The 12,970-nt window shown below is 46.6% G+C and overlaps 1 protein-coding gene across 4 annotated transcripts in view; it reads left to right on the top strand.

The window, feature by feature from the left end:
• ULK1 (unc-51 like autophagy activating kinase 1) overlaps window positions 1-12,301 on the top strand; it is a 150,823-nt gene extending 138,522 nt beyond the window's left edge. For all 4 annotated transcript variants that reach the window (XM_075898408.1, XM_075898409.1, XM_014572209.2 and 1 more), the window contains 3 exons: window positions 6,063-6,220; window positions 7,629-7,764; window positions 9,277-12,301. In XM_075898408.1, the coding sequence (XP_075754523.1) occupies window positions 6,063-6,220; window positions 7,629-7,764; window positions 9,277-9,332 (350 nt within the window). In that variant the 3' untranslated portion in view covers window positions 9,333-12,301. The remainder of the gene's footprint in view (window positions 1-6,062; window positions 6,221-7,628; window positions 7,765-9,276) is intronic.
• Window positions 12,302-12,970: the final 669 nt, after the last annotated feature.

Below are 12,970 nucleotides of genomic sequence, written 5' to 3'. Positions count from 1 at the left end.
GTGTACTGGTTCAGTAGAGTCTATGACTATGATCAGGACTTGACAAACAGCGGCAAAAACTGCTCGCCAGCCCCATACTACACATGAACAAAAGCCGCATTGCACATGTGCGCGCCGTGAATGAACGGCTGAAATCTACTCACAACGGGCGAGTAGATTGTATAGTTTGTCGAACCCTGACTATGATTATAGCCATGGTTAATAAGCACGGGATCAATATAAATCACATAACGGGAGACATTACATGTCCTGGGCTCCCTGCATGTGGAGGTGGGCAGCCCTCAGTGGGGAAAGAACAGGATAAGAACTATTTAGAAAAGCTAGATGTACACAGATTCATGGGTCAAGATTTAATGCATCCAAGGGTACTGAGGAAGTTGGCAGGTGTCATTGCAGAGCCTTTGGCCATTATCTTTGAAAACTCATTAAGATTGGGAGAGGTCTCAGATGACTGGAAAAAGGCAAATGTAGTGCCCATCTTTAAAAAAGGGAAGGACAATTCAGGGAATTATAAACTGGTCAGCCTCACCTTAGTCACCGGAAAAATCATGGAAGGGATCTTCAAGGAATCCATTTTGAGGCACTAGGAAGAGAGGAAAGTGATCAGGAATAGTCAACATGGATTCACCAAGGGCAAGTCATGCCTGACCAATCTGATTAGCTTCTATGATGAGGTAAGTGGCTCTGTGGACATGGGGAAGTCAGTGGATGTGATATGCCTTGACTTTACCAAAGCTTTTGATACAGCAAGTTATCCCACCTGCCAGCAAGTTAAGAGGTATGGATTGGAAAAATGGACTATAAGGAGGATAGAAAGCTAGATTGTCGGGCTCATCGTGTAGTGATTGTCTGGCTCAATGTCTGGCTAGCGATCGGTTTCAAGCACCGTGCCTCAAAGATCGGTTCTAGGGCCAGTTTTGTTCAACATCTTTATTAATGACCTGAATGAGAGGATGGATTGCGCCTTCAGCAAGTTTGCGGATGACACTAAGCTAGGGGGAGAGGTAGATACACTGGAGGGCAGGGATAGGATCGAGTGACCTACACAAATTGGGAGATTGAGCCAAAAGAAATCTGATGCGGTTCAACAAGGACAAGTACAGAGTCTTGCACTTGAGATGGAAGAATCCCAAGCATTGTTACTGGCTGGGGGCTTACTGGCTAAGTACAGGTAGCAGTTCACCAGAAAAGAACCTGGGGATTACAGTGGATGAGAAGCTGGATATGAGTCAACAGGGTGCCCTTGTAGCCAAGAAGGCTAATGGCATAATAGGGTGCATTAGGAGGAGCATTTCCAAAAGATACAGAGAAGTGATTATTCCCCTTTATTTGGCACTGGTGAGGCCACAGCTGGAGCACTGTGTTCAATTCTGGGCCCTCCACTACAGAAAGGATGTGGACATATTGGAGTAGGTCCAGTGGAGGGCAACCAAAATGATTAGGGGACTGGAGCACATGACCTACGACAGTGGTCCCCAAACTTTTGGGGCTGCCAGGGGCAGGATCGCGCATGCGCCGCGTTCCCGGGGGCGGGGCTGCGCACGCGCCAGAGGTGGGGCCGTGCCCATGCATGCGCCCGGGATCAGCACTGCACATGTGCCACTCGCCCAGGGCCAGGGGCGCAAGAATGGCTTGGGCTGGCCCTGGTCGCTCGGCGGGTGGACATAAATGCCCCGGCAGGTACCATGGCGCCCGCAGGCACCGCGTTGGGGACCATTGACCTACGAGGAGAGGATGAAGGATTTGGGTTTATTTAGTCTGCAGAAGAGAAGAGTGAGGGGGGATTTGATAGCAGCCTTCAACTTCTGGAAGGGAGGCTCCAAAAAGGATGGAGAGAGGCTGTTCTCAGTAGTGACAGATGGCAGAACAAGGAGCAATGGTCTCAAGTTGCAGTGGGAAAGGTCTAGGTTGGATATTAGGAAAAACTATTTCCCTAGGAGGGTGGTGAAGCACTGAATTGGGTTACCAAGGGAGTTGGTAGAATTTCCATCCCTAGAGGTTTTTAAGTCCCAGCTTGACAAAGCCCTGGCTACGATGATTTAGTTGGGCTTGGTTCTGCTTTGGGCAGGGGGCAGGACTCAATGACTTCCTGAGGTCTCTTCCAGCCTTAGGATTCTATGATTTACTCTGGCTTCCCAGCCTTTCCCTTGTCTGAACTCACTTTCAGCTTCAGGCTTGTAAGTTGCGGTCCTTATTTGGGGGTTTGGGCTTGGGATGCTGCATAGCTCCTGACTCAAGCAGGGGGAAAGGTGCTGACTGCTCTTGGAAGGCTGTTTCCTCCTGCCTCCGCCACCCCATGCGGATTTATCAATGGCTGCATTGAACAGAAGCAGTGATTGGCATTTACTAATAGAAATGGTGCTCGAGTGTCCCACCAGCTGAGGTGCTCCCAGCTCCCCCTTGCTCTTGCAGGCCTGGCGGGGAGAGGCAGATTGTCATGGGAAGTAGTCCTGGCTTCATTTTCCCAGAGTTAATCCATTTTAAACATGCGCTCACAATCACACTCTTAAAATTAGAATGAACTGATTTAGAAACCAGGCCGGTGCATCATGAGGTAACCCCGGCACTGCCAGAATGAATGGCCCGGATGTTGCCTCAGCCTGGCAAGCAAAGGGCTTTCTCCAGTTCCTCATGCTTGCTGCAATTTTTAAATTACTGACTCTGCACTTGTCTAACCAAATCCACACATCTGATGCATCTGATGAAGTGGGTCTTTGCCACGAAAGCTTATGCTCCAATACATCTGTTAGTCTGTAAGGTGCTACAGGACTCCTTGTCGCTTTTGTAGATCCAGACTAACACAGCTACCCCTCTGATACTCAAATCCACACAGGTTGGTTTGTTTGCGCGTGTTGGGGTGTCAGGAACAAGCTGACCCCCTACCATTTTCTGTCCCCTCCCAGGGCTCTCTCACATCAAAGTTTGCACAGAAATACACAGTTTGGAGTTTACAGGCAGCTTGTGAGCCGGAAGCAGCAGATTTGTGAATCCGGCAGGCCAGGATCTCATCTCCCCACCACACAACCTGATTGGGGATGCTGGGTTTGCACACACCAGAAGAGGTGCAGAAAAGAGGGAGGCAGAGAAAGGCAGAGAAGGAGGGCGAAACTGCCTCAGCCTCAGGGAGCTTGAACTTTTCTTCTCTTCCTGTCTCTCTCGACAGAGTTTTCCTGATGTGTGTCTCACTCCTTGGCATTTGCAGGCTAAAGGGGAAATGGACAGGGCTGGCGACTGAGATCTGGGGAGCCAAGTCTGCACCCTGCCCTCCCCCGTTTATCCTGCTGCTCCTTTATTGCTTAGCTTCATTGCTGGTCCCGCCAGTTGGTCACCGCCGTTAAAGTGCAGAGCAATCCCCACCTTACCGACTAATTGAGTAATCAATGTAAATTCTATTGACTATTCAATTAATTAATTAACTGATTCCTAACATCCTTAGTAGCAAATCTCATTAGCTCTTCAGGCTGACCTGTGCTTTTGAAAAAATCTCTTGGTTGGTCTGGGATGTGTATCAGAGCTACTAAAAGCATCTCAGTCTCTTGCTTTGTTGAACACTGTTTAAGATTGCTATTGCTGGCATGCACAGTAATGTTTAAATAAATTCTTCTGGCTCTTCTCTGTCACGCAATCCTGCAGCCTTAAAATCCTAGCTGACTTGCAGGAAAAGAGATATCCTTGTACAGTCAGCTGGGAAAGCAGCAAACTCCCTTACAGAGCTGGTCAGCAATTAATTGCTACTTCCCTGCTCTACTCCATTACTCCACTCACTCTTAGCATTATAAGTGTCAACACCTACCATATGTGAGACAAGTTTGCATCATGCCACCAGTCATTGGATAAGAGAGGCTCCATTTCTGCTGTATTTGCTGTTCCTGGTGGCATGTGCCGCAAAGTGCTCACAAGGAATTTTAGCTTGTTGCAGCTAAAAGAAATTAAACTAGATCTGGGGGCATGGGAACTAGAAGAATGCGTGGGTCTCTCCATGTAAGAGCTGTGAAACTACTGTATGATGCTAAGTCAAAGCCCCTAGTGGTAATGGGTATTTCACAGTCTGTATGGGTATGTCTACACTACAATGTTAGTTCGAACTAACGGACGTTAGTTCGAACTAACATTCATAGCCGCTACACTAGCGCTCCGCTAGTTCGAATTTGAATCGAACTAGCGGAGCGCTTAGTTCGAACTAGGTAAACCTCATTTTACGAGGATTAAACCTAGTTCGAACTAGCTAGTTCGAATTAAGGGGTGTGTAGCCCCTTAATTCGAACTAGTGGGAGGCTAGCCCTCCCCAGGTTTCCCTGGTGGCCACTCTGGCCAACACCAGGGAAACTCTATGCCCCCCTCCCGGCCCCGGATCCCTTAAAGGGGCACGCGCTGGCTACGGTGCCCGTGCCAGGTGCAAGCCTGCCAGCACCCAGCCAGCAGACCCTGCACCTGGCACGGCACAGAGCCACCCACCCGATGTCCCCCAGCCCACCCCCTCTTCCCGGGACCAGGCTGGCGGCTCCTGGGAGCTTGCCCTGGACCGCAAGAGGCGGGCACCTACCTGGGCTAGTGCGGACATCGTGGACCTCGTCCACGATCTCCACACTAGGCACAGGAAAGTGGCCGGCTAGGGCAGGAGTGCTGCCAGCCTGGCCACCCAGGAGCAGGTGTGCATGAAAATCAAGGGGGTCCACTGAGACCCCCGACCCTGAGCCCTGAGCTTACAATGGCCGTCCTGGGTCAGACCAAAGGTCCATCTAGCCCAGTAGCCTGTCTGCCGACAGCGGCCAACCGTAGGGACCCTGGAGGGGATGGACCGAAGACAGTGACCAAGCCATTTGTCTTGTGCCATCCCTCTCCAGCCTTCCACAAACCTTGGGCAGGGACACCACTCCTACCCCCTGGCTAAGACTACTCCATGGACCCAACCTCCATGACTTGATCTCACTTCCCTTTAAACTCTGTTCTAGTTGTAGCCTTCACAGCCTCCTGCAGCAAGGAGTTCCACAGGTTAACTATTTGCTTTGTCAAGAACAACAACTTTCTCTTACTAGTTTCAAGCCTGCTACCCATTCCTTTCCTTTGGTGTCCTCTAGTCCTTCTTTATGGGAACTAATGAAGAACTTTTCTGTATGCACCCTCTCCACCCAACTCCTGCTTTTAGAGACCTCTATCCTGTCCCCCCTCTGTCTCCCGTTTTCTAAGCTGAACAGTCCCAGTCTCTGTAGCCTCTCTTCATCTGGGACCTGTTCCCAACCCCTGATCATGTTAGTTGCCCTCCCCTCTCCCAGCCTTTCTCTTCCCCTCTCCCACCTCCTTTTCCCAGTCTCCCCAGATTTGTTCAATAAAGACAGAGTCAGTGTTGGAAGAAACGTTATCTTTATTTTGTACATCAATAAGAAGGGGGGCTAGGGAAAGGTAAGTGGAAGGAGGTGAGGGAGGAATGGGGTACGAGCCCCCGATGGGGAGGACTGGGCTGGCTCTGCAGGCTTCTGGGGGTGGAAGCTCTCCTGAAGCCCCCCAATTGCCCCCTCTCCCCAGATGGCAGCCTGCGGCAAGTGCAGCCAGGCTGATGGCCGAGTGGTGTGATGTGCCCAGTGTGGGCACTCCGGGCACTCCAAGCCAGGAGTGGTTTTCAAGCGGGGCACCCCTGAGAACTCTCTGTCCTGGGTAGGGGTTGGGACCCTTTAAGCGCAGCCCTCGGCTAGCCTGAGACAGCATCTCCACGCTCTAAGTCCTCCTCTGATGCCCTGCCGGCACCGCTTCCGGCCATCCTTAAGCCCTGTTCAGAGTCCACTCAATGTGGACTTGCTAGTTCGAATTAGCAAAACGCTAATTCGAACTAGTTTTTAGTTCTAGACGCGTTAGCTCGAATTAGCTTAGTTCGAATTAACTAATTCGAACTAAGTTAGTTTGAACTAGCGCTGTAGTGTAGACATACCCTATGATATTGAACGGGTGAATCTTTGCTTGAAACAAAAACACTTTTAAGACACACATCCATGGTGTGAAGCATGGGGAGGTAGGCAAGAGAGGCAAAGCCGGACGTGTAGATGAACATTTTTTTTCTTTGGCCCTAGTTGTGAAGAAGCTGAATGAGCTTTATAAATCCAGCGTGTCGGCCTGCCATTCTCTGAACATGAGACTCCAGAGATTCTTCTTGGATAAACAGAAGCTCATGGATCGGATCAACAGCATCACAGCAGAGAAGCTCATTTTCAGCTATGCTGTGCAGTTGGTAAAGATTTTGCTGCCCTGTCATAACTGTGTCCAGCATGCTCAGCATGATTGGCCACAGCTCCCATACATGGTGCTGGCAGGTTGTTTTAACACCTGGCTTATTGCATGTTACAGTGCTGGGAAGGGACATACATTGAACTAGGTGAATAATGGATTTTTCAATAGCTGGCAATACAGAAAATATTTTTGGGTTGATAAACCGAAATCAAACCTTTAGCAAATTGAGAAGTTAGAGTTGAGTTGATTGAAACGTTTTGTTTGACCCAACTCAAAATTCTTCCTTTTGATCTGGAATATTGTAACACAAGCAGAGGAGGACAAGGGGGCAAGGAGTAGTGAAGGAGCCCTCCTTTTAGGGATACTCACCTATGATGTGGGACACCCAGGGTCAGTTCTCCTCTTTGCTTGATGTGGAGAAGAGATCTGAACTTGCAGCTCACCAATTGCAAGAGGAGTGTCCAAAGTGTTGGATTATGGGATATTCTGAGCAGGCCCCTCCTCTCTCTGGGTATGTCTACACTACCCCGCTAGTTCGAACTAGCAGGGTAATGTAGGCATACCGCACTTGCAAATGAAGCCCGGTATTTGAATTTCCCGGGCTTCATTTGCATAAGCGGGGAGCCGCCATTTTTAAAACCCCGCTGGTTCGAACCCCGTGCAGCGCGGCTACACAGGGCTCGAACTAGGTAGTTCAAACTAGGCTTCCTATTCCGAACTACCGGTACACCTCGTGGAACGAGGAATAGGAAGCCTAGTTTGAACTACCTAGTTCGAGACCCGTGTAGCCGCGCTGCACGGGGTTCGAACCAGCGGGGTTTTAAAAATGGCGGCTCCCCACTTATGCAAATGAAGCCCGGGAAATTCAAATCCCGGGCTTCATTTGCAAGTGCGGCATGCCTACATTACCCTCCTAGTTCGAACTAGGAGGGTAGTGTAGACATACCCTCTCTCTCTCTCTCTCTCTCTCTCTCTCTCTCACTTTCTCTCTCTCTCTCCCCAGTCCCTCATGGTAACAAAAAGAATTATATGGTTATTGCAGCAGCCTAGATGGATACCATTCGCACTCTATTTCACTGGCCCAATGACTGTTCACTGGGGCTCTGAATTGGGATTGTGCTGTTCCTATTGCTTCCTCCTCTTCTTTCACCTGTCATTTTGTAACTCCAGCCTGAAATGGGTTGGGAAGCTTGAAACAAAACATTTCCCTTTGATGTCGTTGAGTTTTCCATCCCCATGAAACTATTCAGCAAATTGGGCACAGATTCATGGACCGAAACTGGGGGATTGGGTGAATAAACTGTTATTAAAAGGCACTCGGCTCTCAGTGCACATGCCAGTCAGCCTCCATGGCAATACTGCCCCATGCTTGCTGCATGGAATAATGGGTAGGGGGCCTCTACACACAGGTGCAGTCTGCAGCCCTGGACGAGATGTTCCATCACAAGGAGGACTGTGCAGAGAGGTATCAGAAGGCTGTGCTGCTAATGGAGGGGCTCTTGCACATCGTAACAGAGCAGGGAGACATCGAGAACATCAGTAAATGTGAGCAGCTTTGCACTCCATTTCTTACTAGAGCCCCATGTGTTTTACCATCTGTGGCCCTGGGTCTCTATCTCCTTCCACCAGGGCAATTCTTGGATGTTGAAACCTAAACTCTGACTTCTCTATTGCTCCTCCTGACTCATGCCACCCAGTCTCTTGGTGCCCTTGAGAGAACAAACCAGTCTTCCTAGTTTTTCCACTCCAAAACAAACAATCCTTCCAGTTAGCATCCTCCCACTGTCCCTGTAAGCGGACACTTGGTCCTACTGCACTGACTCCACACTGTATGGAGTGGTAGGTGTTCTTTTGAGAGCACTGAGCTAGCATGGACTGAGAAAATCTTCTCTCTGCCCTCTTCAGCTGGGATTTGGTCAGGATGGCTCCATTAGCCAATCTGCCTCTGTGCATCAGAGCAGCAGGGGGAGCTTACCTAGCATCATGTACAAGAACAAGAGAGTGGGTTAAATTCAGCTCTGGCTGTGCTTTCACCAGAGCTAATCTGGCACTTGAACTGCAGTGGCAAAGCCATTATAGTTGTCTGCCTGGCTTCCCAACAGGGGGATTGCACACTTCCTCAGGAGACACCAAAAGTTCCTTCTTAGATTGCACCTGTTCCTCAGAAGGGGTAGTGCCACTGTCCTAATCAGCACAACATGCCATGTCAGTGATGCTAGATCAACCTGACCCCCACAAGCAATCAATGAAATAAAGTAATGGCCCAGAGGATGGTGTATTCACATCTGTAAGCGATCTAAATTATACTGAAGTAATTTGTGATGTAGATGTAGTCCCAGAAAGCTTGCCTCTCTCACCAACAGACATTGGTCCAATGAAAGGTACTACCTCACCCATCTTATCTCTAATGTCATGGGACCAACACAGCTTCATTACCATTTTATATGTTATTTAACCCAGTTTATTTCACAGCTCCCTGAATAAGACAGTCTCTCTTACATATCTCTTGTTATCACACAACATGCTGTATTTTAGATCCAAATGTAGAGCCCAGGCTATATACACCTACTGGTATCAATAATTTGCCTTGGGAATTCAGATTCTTGAGTCTGAAACATTAGGAATTAATACCACAACTATGAACTTCCTGCCTCCATTAGGGTCTGATTAGACTCTGATTTCTTTGTATCCCAGATGGGGCTTTGACAAATGTGAGTGAGATCTGGAGCCATCTTCATTACTGGCGTGAACCACTTCACTGATTTAAATAGTTACAACCCCACTGATGTTAGAGGTGAATTAGAGACCTTTCTGAGAACTCCAAGTCTCCATGAGGGACAATGTCCAGAATACTGTTTTCTGAAGTCTCTGATAATTCCTATTTCTCATGCTCTTCTTTGCATTGGGATGTTTTGGGTCTGGTACTCTGCTGGTGTAACTCCATTACATCTGCTGTACCCATTAACATCTGTTGAGGATTTGATCCTACTTATTTTGTTAGTTGTAATATTCCTGGAAGCCGGGAGATTGATTTCCTGTGTCCTTTCTCTCTGATAGGTAAGATGTGTGTTGAACGCCGGCTGTCAGCTCTGTTTTCAGGGATCTGTGCATGATTTAAAAAGTGCTGCTCGCCACAATCCTCACGCCAGCCAATCACATTCAGTTTCCAATCGCCCTCTGTCATGGTGGAGAAGGAGTCTGGCTATGGAGGACCTGGCAAACAAACTGCTTGATTTTATTTGTTGTCATCAGAAAGGTTTTCCACAGCAAGAATTTGGATTCTGTTGTTGAGGACATAGACAGCAGTGATTGCAAGCACTTTTCCATCATATATACTGGGGAATGACGTAAGAGAGTTGCAGGACTTTTCCCTCTCTCAGGGGAGGGGGCAAATGATACAATTTTCCTTTCTCTCACTTCTCCTTCAAAGGACAAGTCTGCTACCTAGCCCTCCCACACAGAGCAGGAGTGTTCTAGTGCTGCATCCATTGCTGGCAGTGGATGTGCTGAAACACTGAGCAGGAAGTTTCAGGTAAACTGTTAATGCGAGCTGAGAAGGGTATAATTCAAGGCCAGTTGCTTACAGTACTTTTCCAATCCCTGCTGATAGCCAAGCACTCAGGAACTTTCTACTGACCTGCAGCTGCTCCTTTCCATGCTTGCCCTTCTATATGTCATGCCACGGAGCACTTCCTGTGCGGTGGAGAGGAGTAACATGGGGAAGTTGGATCTCTCTTTTCCAGGAGCAATACTGAAGACAGCTGCAACCTTCCTAAAGGCTTCCTGGTTAATGCTGGAACCATATCACCACTGGAGAGGCTCCCTGCACCAAGCCCAAGTAGGCTGTCAGATCCCTACATGGATGGGGAAGCAACAAAGGAAAAGCAAATTGTGTATATATATCTATATATATATATATATTTATATCTATATATATATATATATTTAAAAACAACTCTAGCATTACAAGAAACCAAGATGATTTTCCCCCTGGTGGGGTCGATATCCTAGACCCTTGACTGCACAGCTTGGTCCATCAGTACATATCCAGTATGAAGAGACACTCATGCTGTCCTACTTTTAGCTATTGCATAGATAACCCTTTTCTCCTCTGCCCCCGCGAAACACTAAGTTTGTGACTGAAAGAAGCACTTTACACACTATGGTAACTCTTGACAAATTGACTTTGCATCAGTCTGTGACCCTGGAACTTCATGACTGTTGGGAATGCTGTTCTTTTGTTCCTTGTTTTATTGCACTACGTGTGTGTGTATATATTAATTTGTATTCCTCGAGGCAAATATATATTGATATATCGAGTGTGTCACTGTACGCATTTAATTGTACTGTATCTTGTGTGCGCGCAGTAAACAGCAGTCACACAATCCATGTGCTGTTCTCCTCCATGCCAGGCAAAGCTGGCTTGGAATCCTACAGTACCAGAGTTTTTTATTTAAATGTTCTTTTTAAGGACCGTCAGCACAAAGCTCCATGGTTTTTAAGAGCTCAAGAACAGACATTGAGATCTTACATTCTTACAATGGAATTTTTTTATTGTTTTTCTGCTTAATTTTTATAAAACAAACCAACCAACCCAGTTAGTATTCAGTTACCTTCAGCATTTCTTTTTCAGAGACTGTCGCCAAACAAGGCTGTGGGTGTGAGCAGTTGAAGACCTACCTGTTGAGGTTTGGATGCTGCAAGTATGTGTGTGAGGGGAAAACTGGCTGCCTTTCTGTGGGAGGGAGGGGGGCATGTTTTAATTTATCAGAGTCATGGCAGTATTTTGTTGGCGCTGAGCAGAAAAAATAATCTACATGGATGAAATGCAAACCTTGTGCTTTAGTTTTTGGGATCTAATAACATTTTGCACAGGATGGTGGTTAATTCTTCATCACCTCTCTCTTTCCTACTGTAGTTTTTTGCACGTTTTTGTGTGATGCTCTTTGGAAAAAAAATTATGCAAGGAACAACTCAGACTTGTGAACCAGCTTCATCTGTGGCAAGATGGACACTTCTGGTGGCTGAACACAAAAGCAAATAAATCCCCACCTCTTTGCAGGGTAGTGTGATTACATGATGTGTAGCATCTGTATGAGGCTTCCGTTGCTTCTTTCGTTCACTGCCTGTTGCTATGTGCCTATGCCTAAAACAAAAACAAATTGGTGGCTAGAGATGTTAAACAAGAAACAGACTGCTTCAGAAAAGATTGCCACTAGTCCTGCAATAGGCTACACTACAAGTATAGTACAATAATCTGGATGCAGTGTGAAAACAGTAAGCCAGAATAGAGTTCCAAGCAGGCACATGCTTTGAATGCCATGTATACCCCACAAACTTAATAGCTTATTGCCAAGTATTAGTTGCATCCCAGGATTTGTATATGTGTCACAGGTGTAATGATTCTTGTACGTAGCAAGCTCAGCACTAACCTTCCAGCTGTACTTAATTACTTGAATGTATCAAAATTGTCCACATTCAACATATATAAATATATATTGCTCCAGAAAAATGTGGTTTACAGAACTTCAACCAATATACAAATAAGTGTGTGTGTGTGTGTGTGTGTGTGTGTGTGTGTGGCGCACGCACGTGTATATATTATATATACATTTTCTCAATACTTGAAACTTAGCCACTGTGGTTGGATTTTGAAAAAAAGTAAACAAAAGCTAAAAAGGCAAATGATTTTCTTTTGCCACCACTTTGGTGACTATTTGTTATCTTAACTGCATGTAGCATGAAACCAACTTTTTTTGGGGAGGGGATAAAAACTAGTATTTATTGCTTTGTAGACAAGGAATGCAAAACAAGAAAATAAATTTTGAAGTTGCTAGTGTAGTCTCTTCATTATTGTTATGGGTTTGTTACTTGTTGCAGCGTTTGTATATGGTATCTTCAATAGATTTCAAGAAACCTCAGTCTAATAACATTTATCTTCAAGTTTGTGAGAAAGTGTATGATATTCTTTATAAGGTAATGATTGATTGTCAGTTTTTTCATTTGTGTTTTGTGTGGCTTTGTTTTGGTTTTAAATTGTATAGCACTGATTTAAGAAAATAAAACTGATCTGAAATTATCAGTGATTGTGTATCTATTCTCCAGCATCACTTACTTGGTAGCACTAATACTAATAATACGTTGCTGTTACAGAACACTTTTCATCAGTAGAACAGCAAGTGCAGGTCAGTATCATTCACCCCAGTGTACAGTGGAGGAATCTCTATGATAAGCAGATGACAGCTTGATCCCTCCAGTACTGCAAGTACTTAATCATGAGCTTAACTTTATGTGCATTAGTAGTCCTAATGAACTAAAGCTTCTCTCCATGCATAAGTATTTGCAGCATTCAGGTGCTAGAACTATTTGCTGCACTTTCAGGCTAACACATTCGGCTTTGGTGAGGCCACATCTGGAGTATTGTGTCCAGTTCTGGGCCCCCCACTACAAAAAAGATGGGGACACATTGGAGAGGGTCCAGCGGAGGGAAACCAAAATGATTAGGGGGCTGGAGCATATGACTTATGAGGAGAGGCTGAGGGACTTGGGTCTGTTTAGTCTGCAGAAGCAAAGAGTGAGGGGAGACTTGATAGCAGCCTTCAACTTCCTGAAGGGAGGTTCCAAAGAGGATGGAGAGAGGCTGTTCTCAGTAGTGACAGATGGTAGAACAAGGAGCAATGGTCTCAAGTTGTGGTGGGAGAGGTCCAGGTTGGATATTAGGAAATCTATTTCACTAGGAGGATGGTGAGGC

This window comes from Pelodiscus sinensis, chromosome 15 (genome assembly GCF_049634645.1).
Source record: "Pelodiscus sinensis isolate JC-2024 chromosome 15, ASM4963464v1, whole genome shotgun sequence".
Taxonomy (NCBI): Eukaryota; Metazoa; Chordata; order Testudines; family Trionychidae; genus Pelodiscus; species Pelodiscus sinensis.
This window is presented reverse-complemented; position numbering and strand designations above follow the sequence as displayed.